The 14,851-nt window shown below is 52.8% G+C and overlaps 1 protein-coding gene across 2 annotated transcripts in view; it reads right to left on the bottom strand.

Moving 5' to 3' along the window:
- PPP6R2 (protein phosphatase 6 regulatory subunit 2) overlaps positions 1-14,851 on the bottom strand; it is a 97,514-nt gene that overhangs the window by 51,517 nt on the left and 31,146 nt on the right. For both annotated transcript variants that reach the window (XM_071803588.1, XM_065839265.2), the window contains exon 3: positions 3,109-3,354. In XM_071803588.1, the coding sequence (XP_071659689.1) occupies positions 3,109-3,335 (227 nt within the window). In that variant the 5' untranslated portion in view covers positions 3,336-3,354. The remainder of the gene's footprint in view (positions 1-3,108; positions 3,355-14,851) is intronic.

The following is a 14,851-nucleotide window of genomic DNA, read 5'->3' as shown; positions in this document are numbered from 1 at the left end:
CCTGGCAAGCAGGTCAGTCCAGAGCTGGTGCCAAAGACTCCGGTGTCCAACCCCCCGTCCCACCGCCAGCCCTGTGCTCCACAGGCCCTGACGGACCACGCCGAGGAGACAACGAACCCCAGAACCCGGCCCCCAGGCTGTTTGTGCTGCAGGAGCTCTGCAGGTCCCCAGCCCCACTGCTCACGCAGGGTCCCAGAGCAGATCACACAGGATCCCAGGGCTTTGAATGGCTCAGAGAAGGAGACTCCACACCCACTCTGGGCAGCCTGGGCCAGGCTCTGGCACCTCCCAGCAAACAAGGTTCTGCTCATGTTCCCATGGAGCCTCCTGTGGTTCAGTCTGTGCCCGTTGCCCCTCACCCTGGCGCTGGGCACCACTGAACAGAGTCTGCTCCATCCTCTGACACCCCCCCTGACATATTGACCATTGATCACATCCCTCTCAGCTTCTCTTCTCCAGCTCAGCAGCCCCAGCTCTCCCAGCCTTTCCTCACACAAAGATGCTCCAGACCCCTCAGCATCTTCCTGTCCCTCCCTGGACTCTCTGCAGTGACTCCTTGTCCTTCTGGCACTGGGGAGCCCAGCACTGGGCCCAGTTCTGCAGATGGGGAGGAACAACCTCCCTGAGCTGCTGCCCGCACTCTTCCTCACCCCCCAGGTACCACTGGCCACCGGGCACAGCGCTGGCTCGTGGAAAACACAAAGCCGTTGTCTGAGTCAGACGAACTGGATGCCTTCCCAACACAAGATTCACGTTACCTTGCACAGAGGCTGTGCTCCCCCAGCCCGGTCTGGAGCCGCCTGAACCACCCACTGCCTCCACAACCTGCCGCAAGGGTTCATAATCCTGCACAGGGAACCCAAGAGCACGTGGATGCAATTACTCTCATACTGAAGGGCTCCCCTCTTGGTTTGCATTAAAGATTTTGCTTCTTGAGAAATGCCTGTTTGTCCCCACCTGTCCTTGTTCTGAGTCTGGCTGTTTCAAATGAGGAAAGGTTTCCCCTTCCACCCCTCGGCACACGGGATCAGGGATATAAACCGTCTGCTGGTAGCGCCCCCAGCACCTCAAAAAGGGACTCAGAAGTACAGGCTGGTGAACTGAAGCAGTCGAGTGTTCTGTGGGGACAGGGACAGGGCTGAACCAGCACTGGCGTGGGACTGGGATCCCTCTCCCTCTCCTCTGGCAAACGCACCTGGATCCCAGCAAAGATCACGGGTCTCACATCACTCAGCATTTCCAGTGCCCAGCAGCTCTCAGCGCTAAGCAGAGCATCACAGGTAACACCTCATGTTGGACCCGGCGTCGTACAGGACGTGCACAAAGAGACTGGCGTGTGTCACATCCCCGGTTCAAACCCGTACAAATCTGCATTTGTTGGACATGAATACAAGACTAAAGCTCCCGATTCCATCTGCTAATTCACCTTTTAGAGTGGAAGCCTTGCAAGAGCAGCCGCATCCAATTCCAAGTTATTGCACACAGTACTTCCCGGCGTTCACTCACCTGGAAACAGTCACCTAAAGGGGCTGAGCAGCCACCCCACCTCATAACCAACCTCAGCAGTTCTGCCCCTTCTCCTGGGGTCTCCAGCAACAACAGCAGCAACCAACGCTGACCGTAGCCCACGCTGACCGTAGCCCACGTGCACCGTAGCCCACGCTGACGAGCTTGCCCATTTTCCTTTATCTATTTATACACAGAGCAAGGCTTTATTTTTATATAAACTTAACAAACTTCCCAATTCCAAAATGTGTATATTTTCAAGTATACATTTAGTTAAAAATGTATAAACACCTTGCTATGAGAACCGAACACACGGAAGGGCTGAGCACCCTAAGGAAGAGGCTGCTCCACAGAGCTGGCTCTGTAACCGCAGGGACGCTGGGCTCGGCCGTGTGCCTGTGCAGCACACCAAAATCACACCTTTCAGCCACAGAACCACGGAGTTTGGTTGGAACAGACCCTCAGGACCATCGAGTCCAACCACAACCAACTCCGGCACTAACTCATGTCCCTAAAGGCCTTCTCAGCCCTGCAGGGACGGTGACTCCAGCACTGGCCTGGGCAGCCTGCTCCAGTGCCCACAGCCCTTTGGGGAAGAAATTGTTCCTAACATCCAATCTCAACCTCTGTGCAGCTCATTATGTTGTGGGTTTGACCGCTGAAAATCAAGTTCAGCAATTCATAATTCAGGGCAGAAAGCTCTTTGCTTACAATTTGGATAAAAACCTTCTAAAGGTGCTTTTGAGATATTGATCATTTTGCTTGCAAAGTTTGGAACAAACAGCAAGAGAATTTTTTTTTAGACAAACTCAGTGTTGAATTATTAAAAATAAAGAATCGACCATCAGAGAGTTCTCCAGAAACACCGCCATGGGGGGACTGTTTCCCAGCACCCGAAGGCCGTCTCCCGGCACCGCAAAGGCCACGCTTCCATTCGTATGGGACAGATAGGGGACAGAAAGCTGTCCTGGTTTTGTTATAAACAAGGTTCTCTTTGAGTGAATTCGCCTGTCAGCTAAAGCTTCATATTAAATGCACACTCCCGAAAAGCCAGATCCAGGTTTTGGTAGACATAGCAATGGAATGCGAGGTTATTGATAGAACGGATGGACAGAGGGGCAACGAGAAACAGGTGACCAGAAACTGACCAGCTGAGTACAGCACCCCATCCACCTGATACTTCATACACAAGTGGGAGATCACGAGGATCTCGTCCCTTTTCCTCATGGTTGACATTAGGAGAGGACCTTGCTGGTTGTCCCTGCGAACTGAGGCCAGTGACAGACTGAATCCAGCTCCGGGTGGCTGCAGAGTCCAGTCCAGGACTTCGGGTGCCGGTTCTGCAGTTGCCGGGACTTTCAAGATTGGTTTTGTATATTTTGTATTATTTTCTCTATTCTTATTAATAGCATTAGTAAAACATTTTTAATGTTTCCAACTCTCTTCCCTCTGTCCTTCTTTCCCTCCCGATCGCCTGTGCTGAGTGGGAAGGGGGCAGAAGGTGGGCTGAAAGGGGAAGGCGGGGAGAGGGGGTTAACAATACATTTACCCTGGTTTTCTTGTCACCCCGCAATCAAAACCTCGACAGAAGGCAGGACCTACTTGAAGCGGATCTTCTCGTCCATGTCCAGGGGCGGCTCGTGCGTGATGAGGGTGACGAGCTGCTCCATGCAGTGCTGCTGGCACAGGAAGTCCAGCAGCTTGCGGTTCTGCGCCTTGCACTCCTGCAGCACGTCATCCTCGTCCATCAGCTCCTGCAGCGTCACATCCTCCTTGTCCAGCAGCTTGTCCACGTGCGACGTCGTGTTCAGGTCGAACTTCCAGAACATGGTGATGGGGCACGACTGGCTGCAACGCAGAGCAGGGAGTTAGTTTTCCACCCTCCCCGTTCACTCCTCCTTTATGAGTGAGCAGAACACTCGATGGTTTTGCAGCACGAGGCGCCACTAAACCAATCAGTTTTTTACCCCGTGCTGATAAGCTGCCTATGGCTGGTGGTGCATGAAGGCGTGGGAAACCGATGCTCTACGGAACATGTTCAGTTCAACTTATGATTAAAAGGGAAAGGATTTTGTGAGTTATTTCCCCTCTAGTGCCATGAACTATGGATGCAGTTAAGGGAATTGCAGTTTTCTTCCGTAACATTCTCCAAGAGGAAGGGACTGAATACGGCCAGGAGACCGTCTCCTTAAAACACCAGGCCCCCAGGCGCCCCTTCCCAAAGCACGGCTGCACCTGGAGCGCTGCTGTGCAGGGGCAGTTCTGAGAGAAGGCAGAAACCTGAGCAAAGGTCTGATTACAACCCTTCCTCCGGCCTCCTTTTCTCCTGCCCCATCCCCAGGGAACCCCGCAACACTGCCCAGTGACCCCGCAACACTGCCCAGTGACCCCGCAACACTGCCCAGTGAACCCCGCAACACTGCCCAGTGACCCCGCAACACTGCCCAGTGAACCCCGCAACACTGCCCAGTGAACCCGCAACACTGCCCAGTGAACCCCGCAACACTGCCCAGTGAACCCCGCAACACTGCCCAGTGAACCCCGCAACACTGCCCAGTGAACCCCGCAACACTGCCCAGTGAACCCCGCAACACTGCCCAGTGAACCCCGCAACACTGCCCAGTGAACCCCGCAACACTGCCCAGCAACACTGATGCTGAGAACGTGGGAACAGAACCACCAGGCAGCCCGGAGAGCATCAGCTCAGCTCTGTATGCAAAATGAACAACTTCTCACACCAGCAAACTAACACGGTGTAGGTTACAGCTGTGTAATATCAACAATGCACACAATATTTGCATCTGTAGCTTGAACAAGAGATCAATGGGCACGTTCACACGCTGAAATGCTCTGGTCCCCAGCCGAAATGCCTTTGTCCCAAGGCTGTTCTCAGCCAGTGAACGAGCAGTTTGCACTGAAGGCTTTCAGGCTTTCTTTGGTATTATTTGTACTTCAGAATCACGCTCAAAAGCCAAAACTGCAACAATCAATAATTGATGGAAGTAGAGGAAAGGCCTCCAATGTCTACAGAACAGCAAGGGATAAATGGCGACATTAATTGGGAAGTATTAAAAAACCCTACGCGGCACAGTGAGTGATAACAACGTGAGCAAACCCAGAGCTGATCCGCTAATTAATATCAGCCTTCTGGAATGCTAGATCATGCTATTCATTTCCAAATTCTGAACTCTAACCTCGGAACACGGCTTGGCAGCCAGTGGCTGTGTTACCTGCAGGGTGGACAGCCGGGCAGGGAAGATTTTGGCTGTACCATAATGACTGGACCCTGCTCCTGACCATCCCGAGGCAGCACACGTAACCCCAGCCAGGCCGGGTCCCGCTGCTGTCACCGCGTCCCGGGAATCACAGGTTTCCATAGAAATGCCAGAAGTCCCTAGAAATGCCAGCTAGAAATGGAGCCTGGGGACCGGGCTGAGCACAGCTCTGTGAACAAGTGCTGCAATGAGAAAGCCCGACCGGCCCGGAGCCTGCTCCCACAGAGCCACAGCAAACACCTCCGACCAGCACGGATCAATGAGGTTTCGCTACTGTCCTGTGGATTAATAAGAATATTCCCCTTCAAGCACTCTTTGCCACATTGAGCCCTGCACCCTGCATCACCCATCTCCACCCACTGCCACCCCAACGCTTGCTTTCCCTCTCTTACCCTGGTTTTTCTCTGAGCGAGCTCTGTTAATGATCTTTTTCCAGTGACTTTTAGAACGGTCACTACCGATATCAAACAAGACCGTGCTCAGACTGTTCCTAACTCTTCCAGGGCTCTTCCTCTTGCTTAACTTCTCCCCTTTTCCAGCTCACCTCGGGATCTCATCCACCCGGGCTCCTCCACTGCCCTTCACGACCCCACCGGGCCAAATGTCTTAATGGTCACCACGAAGAAACAAGATTTACTGAACTGCTTTTATTTAGAGTATCGGTTGCCAAAGAGCGAGCTGGGATGAGCTCGGTACAGTCTGAATTCCTGATTTTCGCTTCGTTTTGCTTTGTGTTTTTGACGGTTGTCTACAAATAAGCAGCAGCCCTCCTTCATCCCCAGGAACACTTTCCGCAGCTCCAGGGAGTACCAGGTGACTCCGGTTCCGCACCAGCACACGTCCGCACTTCAAGAAGCAGCAAAGCCCTTTACCCAGCTGGGAGCTTGCGCACAGCCGTTCGTTTCCAGCTCCCGTTCAGCGTTTCGGGTGAAATTCCTCCCCAGGCACTGTCCCATCCTCCCCAAACCCCCCGGCTCTGCTCTGTGTACGTGATCCTATGGAAAGGAAACACCAGTGTCTGAAGGAAGGAGCCGGTGGGACCACGAGGGGACGGATGGTCTTGTGGGCTAAGGAACAAAGCATCACTAACGGGAAAGACACTAAGAGAACAAGGGTTATTCCCGCTGACCAAGCCGACGAGCTCAGCTCAGACACCACAAACGCTCTTATCTAATAACACCACTCAGCTAAGGCGCGTTTTCTAACCTGCAGTAAATGGACGGGCGCTGTCGAGGCGCCGCATCCCCAGATCACTGCGATAGGAGCGTGATTCTCTACACCAGCATCACGACGCTGGTTTTAACCTATCCCACATTCCTGCTTCCGCAGCACCGCTGGCTCCAGCCGTTCACTTTGCCTTCTCCAGCACCCAAAACCGTCACCGCGCCGGAGCTTCGCCAGCGCCGCCTCCAGCAATGACAGGTTTTGCAATGATCCTTTGTGAAAAGCCCACAGAAAACACTGCCTTTTTGCTCCAGGAAGGTTTCCTGCAGAAGCAGGAGCTGTGTTCCAGCCACCACAGCGGGACAGTTTAACAGGTCACGTCGAGACGCACAATCTTTCAGCTCCATGTTTAAATACCTGGGTCCCTGGCGGTGTAACTTCCACACTGAACCTCCAACTTACAGGAACTGCTAAATAGAACACTTCAAAAGAAACACTAACTTCTTCTTTCCTTTCACCAGTTAGGTTCCTGACATGCACTTTCTGCCCTATCTCAGGTCAAGGATTCTTCACCACGTGCCTCCAAAAGAAAGGGGATTTATCTGACAACACTTGAACAGCTCCATTCCCAGGATATTTGATAACGAACCCCATGGAGCTCCAATCCTGCCAGCGCTCACCCTCCTGTTCAGAGCTCGCTCCCACCTCAGCCGTCTCCTTTCTTTTCACGTCTTTATCTGGGAGATGGAGAAGAACCCAAGGAAACCATTGCGAACCGTGCTCTTCCGTGACCCAGCGCTGCCGATGGGACAAAGCCCTATTTGAGAGTATCGGTGCTGCAGGACTCGATTATAAAGGGAACACTGAAGGTCTGAACGATCACGCCATGCGGGGCACAGCCCCCCAGCACCACGTTTTCATCTGTGATGGCCTCGAGCAGCAGCAACCGAGTGGGATCCGGATCAAGCGCCGTGTCTAGAAAACCACCTTACCAAGGGCCTTTTAAACCTCGGGTGTCAACGCTCCCAGGCAAACCTCCAGCTCCTTGTAAACCACCTACAGAGAGCGGGGCTTGAATCGGATGGGCCCGAGCTCAGAGGTACTGGGGGAAACTGGGGTGAAATGGGGGAAACTGGGGGAGAGGTGTTCGAAGCAGCAGCTTGCACAGCCCTCCCCGTGGTGAATCCCGGTCTTTCGGGAACTAGTGTCCCCAAAAATAGCACAAAATATGACACAGAAAGAAGTGTTTTCTAATTGGAACAGTTTAAATCAACAATATATTGGAATTTAAAAATATACATGTTATCTTTTAGCACCAAGCAGGAGCTCCTGCATCCATCCGCTCAGCTGCTGGAAGCACCCAAGCCACTGAAACTGGGAGCTGGGAACAGGCATCTGAATTCCCGAGCCCAGTGCCGTGCCGGTGCCGCCGTGCGGCTGCGGAGCCTGCTCCTTACCAGCTGTGCAGCCTGCTCCTTACCAGCTGTGCAGCCTGCTCCTTACCAGCTGTGCCTCAGGTATTTTTAACTGTGCTCAGTTATGAACCCATCTAGTGAAGAGTTGGCATCGAAGGCCTTCAAATAAGAATGTCTGGGTGCACAGTTAACCCAAATGCATACAGATTTCACGTGTGTATGTGGAATACACATGTAAACCTCGCTTTACAAATTCCGACCTGTTATAAATCTGACCATTTGACATTTTTTCAGAAGGTTTTATAGGTGTATAGGAAAGCTGCCTGGTCTACAGGAGCCGGGCTGACACGCTGTGCTTAGGAAAGGGAGATGACGCCTGCTCCAGACACGGCCTGAGGAGAACCACAGAACCACAGCACGTCCTGGGCTGAAGGACCCACAGGGATCAGAGTCCAACTGCTGTCCCTGCACAGGACTCCCCACAGGTCACCCCGTGTGTCTGAGGACGTACAACCCACAGGCACACCCGGTGCACAACCCACAGGCACACCCGGTGCACAACCCACAGGCACACCCGGTGCACAACCCACAGGCACACCCGGTGCACAACCCGGTGCACAACCCACAGGTACACCCGTGCACAACACACGGCACACCTGTGCACAACCCACAGGCACACCCGGCGCACAACCTGCGTGCAGTGCACGGATTTCTGCATGAAGCACGCACAGCCTTCTGCAACCTCCATCTGCTGAGGCACGTGAGAATGTATTTAAAACAGGACAGGACAGAGAAAAGTTCTACGTGACAGAGTTACACCCCTACGGATGTTCCAGTTTGAGTTGTATCAAGAAACGAACCAGTGTGCCTGTAACATAATAAAGATGCTCATCGTTAATGGAAAAATAAATGCACTTCACCACTTTCCAAAAGGTTGCTGTGAAAAAACCCACAGTGAGGAACAGGACAGGGGCCAAGGGAAGCAGCCAGGCAGAGGCTCGCTGCGCACGAGGAGCACAATGAACGGTAAATGCCATTTCTAATGTGAGAAGTGACTTACAAAGACTGAAGACGCCATTTCCCGTGTGTGCTGACTTTAAGACACCTACTTAAACCTGAAGAGCTTATAAATAATAGAATATTAAACACTAGAAGTCACTAATAAAATTAAGGAATACAAGGTAACTGTATGGCAGAAGAGGTAGATGATAAAACAGGAATATGAAACACATCTCTAGCGATTTGTGGCACTGCACACCCCTATAAAGAAAAAAAAAGGGGAAATTAAATCAGGGGCATCTGATGGCAAGAAATGTAACAAATGCAGACTTCCACACAAAAGGCCACAAAGAAGTGATGCTACCTGCCAACTTCAACCATTTCCCCTTCCTAACCATCCAACAGAGCCCGTTCTGGGCCCTGTGCCCTGGGGGTGGTTAATGCAGAGCGGGGCTGTCCCAGGCCCCCGCCCAGCAGGAACAGGGGGTCCCTGAGGCCACAGGGCATGTTCTGTCCCCTGCTGCTGCAAAAGCTGCTTTTGGAAACGGGAGCGTTAGTTACACAGAATCCCAGGATGTCAGGGGCTGAAGGGCCCTGGAAAGCTCATCCAGTGCAATCCCCCCATGGAGCAGGAACACCCAGCTGAGGTTCCACAGGAAGGGGTCCAGGCGGGTTTGAATGTCTGCAGAGAAGGAGACTCCACAACCCCCCGGGCAGCCTGGGCCAGGCTCTGGCATCCTCACACTGAGAAGAAGTTTCTTCTCATATTCAAGTGGAACCTCCTGTGTTCCAGTTTGCACCCATTGCCCCTTGTCCTGTCACTGGTTGTCACCCAGCAGAGCCTGGCTCCATCCTCCTGACACTGCCCCTTTCCATGTTGATCCCCAGGAATGAGTCCCCCCTCAGCCTCCTCTTCTGCAGCTCCAGAGCCCCAGCTCCCTCAGCCTTTCCTCACACGGGAGATGCTCCACTCCCTCCAGCATCTTGGTGGCTGCGCTGGACTCTCTGCAGCAGTTCCCTGTCCTTCTGGAGCTGAGGGGCCACAACTGGACACAATATTCCAGGGGTGGTCTCCCCAGGGCAGAGCAGAGGGGCAGGAGAACCTCTCTGACCTACTGACCGCCCCCTTCTAACCCACCCCAGGTCCCATTGGCTTCCTGGCCACAAGGGCCCGGTGCTGGCTCATGGTCACCCTGCTGTCACAGAATCACAGACTGGTTGGGGTTGAAGGGACCTCAGATCATCCAGTCCAAGCCCGCTGCTAACGCAGGGTCACCAGGGCAGGTCGCACAGGACCATCTCAGGGACAGTTTTGATTATCCTGATACAAACTAAGCTAACAGGACTCCAGATTCATTAACCTTTCCCTAGGTGCCACTCTAGGGCAGGCTTGCTCTGCAGCTCTAGCGCATTCTACCAAGGTTCCAACCAGATCTGTCACTGACATTTCTGATCAGTGCATCCAGAGCTCTGTGATTTCTCCTGCCTTCCTTTCCTTCCCTGACAATCACCAACCTCCGCGCCCCTTCCCGGCATGGGAACAGCTAAACCAGGAGCACAACAACAGCTTTGTTACCAACAGACACTCAGCCCGGCACCACCAGACCACCCTGCTTCCCTCGCTCTTCGACTCTAACTCATCTATTTGACCTTCACCTCTGGGTGAAGACGACTTGGCCGTCAGGGTTTGAGCAACGTCTGAGCGACACTTCCCACAAAGTCAGGAGATAAAGTGTGAACACAGACACATAGAAAGCAGCACGGAGAAACCTCTCCCTAGAGTTTGTAAAAGTCTGCTGAGCAAACTCAGACCAACTCGCCTACGGTCACACCACAGATACTTCATTAAGCCTTCTTGGTATCTACGGTGATTTATTCTACGTCCAGCAAAGCGCTATGGTATAATACAACAAGGCTCCCATGTGCTGGGAGTTTCGGGGTTGTCACAAGTACCGGGGCCCAAGAGCAGAGTGCGAAGCAGCCGCCCGACCCAGAGCGCTGCAGGGATGAGAGCGCGGGAAGGGGTTTTATAAGTACCCTTAACAGGAAAAAGTCCTTCAGATTGCTACGTTTGAACAAACCGCTTTTTGTCAGGAGCGGCTGATGAAACAGCCTGTTCTGACACCACCAGCAGGCCGGCAGCTCTCATCCTGGAAGAGCTTCCCATCCTCCAGTTCAGCCAAAGTCTATCAAATGATGACAGTGTGGGGTGGCCTTTGATGTCACCTCTGATGTGCTCCCGGAACGCGTCCTCAGCGCTGGGAGCATCTCCCAAGCACCCTTTGTGCCTTTGCCCACACGACTTGGAAAGCACTTTGCACGAAGTTACTCCAGATACGGAGCTTGCATTCCAGGCACACGGGATGCGTTGTTGGCTTTTCCACCCTCAACACAGGGCTGAGAAGGGAGGAACTGATGAACGCAGCAGGCGAGGAGTCCAACAGCACCCAAGCCCCAGCTCTGGGCCAATGACGATTTCCCATAAATGAAGAGGCTTTTAGGATTTTCTGGAAATGCAGGAACTTGTTTGCTCAGGATTTCTTTATTTCTCAGACCTTCCCAGAAAAAGCGAAGCCCTGAGCTGCCCTAAGGACAATGGGCAACAGGCGGCGTGCACTGGGGACAACGCACGGACCTCCTGCTCAACAGCCGCATTTCTTCAGCCACATCGGAACCTCCCGTTGGAGAAGGACCAGCGAGCACTCCCTGTGGCTGTGCCGAACCTTTCCGAACCCACGGGGGCTTCAATCCAGAGCGGAATCATCGCTTGAGTTCAAATTGTGTCAGAAGCACATGGGGATGGTACAAGTTAAGGAGCAGGATAAGTTAAAACTTCAAGCTGTGTACAGATACATTCAAAGAAAGCTGCTCTGAGTTTTAGGAAATATTAAATTGGAAAGCTTTTTCTACACATAAGAATCAGAGCTAAGCCTCAGTCGTTATTTTAATCCGATCTCTACACTGAAACACGCTGTATCTTTATAAACGAAAGGGTGCAAACAAAAAGGAGCATTTGGTAGAAGTGATGACTTTTCCTTAAAGACGACAGATACGTTCCCTGGATAAACTCAGGGCAGGGAATAGAGAGGAGCGCTCTTTGGAGCATAACTGAATAGTTATCATTCAAAATGAACGCGAACGTTCTCATCTCACCAACCACACCGACCACCTGGTTGTCCTCCCTTCGCCTCACACCACCGAAAGCTCATTCCGGCCGTCCACCACAGCTCACTTATTCTGCCCCATTGAAGTTTCCGGTTTTATAAGAGCTGTGAATATGTTGAAATAAGCTTTGCAGAGGGGGGAGATGGGCAGAGCCATCCCAGAGCCGCCCAGGCCACGGAGACACTGCAAACAGCCCTGATCCACAGCTCCTCCAGCTTCACTTGAAAAAAGAGCTAAATCGGGGTCTGAGAACACGTGGGTACATAAACACGTGAGGGCCAAGGTTCACGTTCTTGCTGCTCAGGATAACTCCTGCTGGTTTGCTTTTAAAGCTGTTTCTAGCTCTTACATTAGGGGAAAATATAACTGACCATACTCATTCTAAGTGCTGTAATGATTTTTGTCCATTCCGCAGGTTTTCTGCAGCGGAAAAGGCAGTGGGAACCGCCATAGCCCGGCTGCATTGGCAAACGGGATGTTCGGCAGGGCCCGGACCGCTCAGAGGCCCAGTGAGGTGTGGGACGGACCAACGGCTCCATCTGTGGGGCAGGACAGGACAGGGGGTGGCGGGATGGGGCCCCCACTGGACGTGCTGCTCGTACCTCGCTGCAGGGACTCAGCGCCTTCACTTTCCCAAGTGCTTTAATGAGCCGCGAAGCAATCACTGGTGCTCACCTTGACACCTGCCACTGTCTCCAAATCACAGCCCAGAGTCACTGCTGTTTGCACGTTGCTTTTGGTTCAGGAGGGTTTGTATAGATGTCAAACACAAGCTCCACGCTGTTCACTGAAGCCGGGAATTCGGTCGCAGCCGCATGGCTGGGGTCCAGGTACGGGTCATTTTATCCAGGTGACCCATCTACTGAGCAGTGTCCTTAAGATCATGTTCTGATTTACATGCTAAATAATGCAGGTATACTTTCAATCTTCATGCATAAGGAGCACTTTCCCTGTCCTGTGCATCTTTAACACTGTAATACCAGAGTGAACTAGGAGATGCGTATTGACAGACGGCTGTGGAGCGAGGGAGGAGGCTCTGAGATCCGCAATGGGCAGGAGCGAGTTCCACACTGCAAAACTGCTATTGGGAGCAGGGGAAGGTCTCACAGCCCCTGCGCTGTCCCAGCCAGAGCAGCTCCGGTGTCCCACTCAGCCCCCAGGCTGGCGCTCCCGGCTGCGCACAAGCAGCAGATTCCTGGGCAGGTCAGCGGGAACCACAGCAGCAGGGCCACGGTCACAGGGCCACGGTCACGGGGCCACGGTCACGCCATCGCAAATAGAGAAGAGGACAAGGCTGAGCTCAATGTTCACGGCAAGAAACACGGCAGCTTCCAAATACTTTGTACAGAGCACAGATGGGGTTCACGGGTGAAATGAGCAGCTCTGGAGTGGGTGGGAGCTCTTCACACAGACAGAGGATGGGCAGCCCCGCTCCAGCTAATGGGGAAGGGAACGAGGGGCAAGAGAGGGGCAAGAGAGGGGCAAGAGAGGGGCAAGAGAGGGGCAAGAGAGGGGCAAGAGAGGGGCAAGAGAGGGGCAAGAGAGGGGCAAGAGAGGGGCAAGAGAGGGGCAAGAGAGGGGCAAGAGAGGGGCAAGAGAGGGGCAAGAGAGGGGCAAGAGAGGGGCAAGAGAGGGGCAAGAGAGGGGCAAGAGAGGGGCAAGAGAGGGGCAAGAGAGGGGCAAGAGAAAAAAGGAAACAAAGGAAAAAAGGAAAAGCGGAAGGAAAAAAGGAAAAGCGGAAGGAAAAAAGGAAAAGCGGAAGGAAAAAAGGAAAAGCGGAAGGAAAAAAGGAAAAGCGGAAGGAAAAAAGGAAAAGCGGAAGGAAAAAAGGAAAAGCGGAAGGAAAAAAGGAAAAGCGGAAGGAAAAAAGGAAAAGCGGAAGGAAAAAAGGAAAAGCGGAAGGAAAAAAGGAAAAGCGGAAGGAAAAAAGGAAAAGCGGAAGGAAAGGAAAAAAGGAAAAGCGGAAGGAAAGGAAAAAAGGAAAAGCGGAAGGAAAGGAAAAAAGGAAAAGCGGAAGAAAAGGAAAAAAAGAGCAAGCGTGCTGAGCAGCTGGAGAGCAAGAGGAAGAACTGCCCGGCGGTGGCAAAGGCTGCTCCTGCTTTGGGATGCATTGTTGCCCCTTTTCGTGCGTGCATTTAGTGTCTGCATTTAGCGCATGCACTTAGCGTATGCATTTAGCGTACATATCCAAAGCTCGCAGCGGTACACTCGTGTTTACCGCGGGGAGGCCCACACGTCCCTCCCAAAGCCGCTCCAGCTGCCGAGTGCCGCAACGCCCGCCTGGAAACCGCTCGGGCTTTTCCCAAGCCCTCCAAAGCCGCTCGTATCATCTGAACTCCAGTACCTGACCAAGGGAACACCCCAGGACTGGCGGGAGGACGTTCTCTGTCAGCACGTGCGGCCGGCTCTGAGGATCAGCTGCTCTCTGGAGAGCGTTTCTGAGCTGGAGCCGTGTGCAATCAGTCACTCCAACACCTGCCTTTTGCCAACAACACACGGCAGGAATGTTTGAATATAGAGAAGGTGCGCGGAGGCTCCAATGAAGAAGTAGAACGCGGGGAGCAATCCCTGTTGCACACAGCTTGAAAAACAAATAGAATAACGTTTTCTATGTAGGATTCAAAGGAATTGCTACTACTTGTCTCATTCCTCATTCAAGCAGAATGTCCCAAGTCTCTGTTCTCTGCGAGGTCTGTAAGGACTGTTTCACGCTGTCTCACTTAATCCTTCCACTCACCAGGGATTTAACAGCGGGGGGTGTTGTTTAGCGCCTTCCCCAGCAGCACCCCCAGCAGAGGGACCTCCACCTTCCCAGAAACCACCCCGGGAGTCCGGAAGGGTAACGGCACGAAAACCCACCGACCCAAAGAGGAGCAGTCCTGCTTATCACAGAGCTTACCCACCCCGCAATGACTCTTCGGTGCCATAAAACACAAACACACTGTAGCTTCTACTCTCCCTGCGTGGTGTGAATGCCGTCTGTGTATTATTTAGGCCAGGACTGCGAGTGCAGGCAGCAGAGGGCCCCGAGCTGCGCTGGCAATGGCCACAAATAATCAACCCCAAAATCCCACAGCATTTCCAACCTTTGCGAACAACACGGAGCGTGGAGGGGCAGGAAACGACCGGATTGACTGAGCCGCTGATTTAAGCCCATTCCTGATAAAAGGAAACCTTTAAGACTTTCCACATAGTCCTAAGTGGAAACACATGGAAATGCTGAGACAAGTGCATTACCCTGCCTGTTTCCACAACGAAAGTATTTTGAATCCTCCTGACTTTGCTGTAGCATCCTTTGTGCTATGGAAATACAAAGGACAAGCACCA

Source organism: Patagioenas fasciata, chromosome 1, assembly GCF_037038585.1.
Source record: "Patagioenas fasciata isolate bPatFas1 chromosome 1, bPatFas1.hap1, whole genome shotgun sequence".
Taxonomy (NCBI): domain Eukaryota; kingdom Metazoa; phylum Chordata; class Aves; order Columbiformes; family Columbidae; genus Patagioenas; species Patagioenas fasciata.
This window is presented reverse-complemented; position numbering and strand designations above follow the sequence as displayed.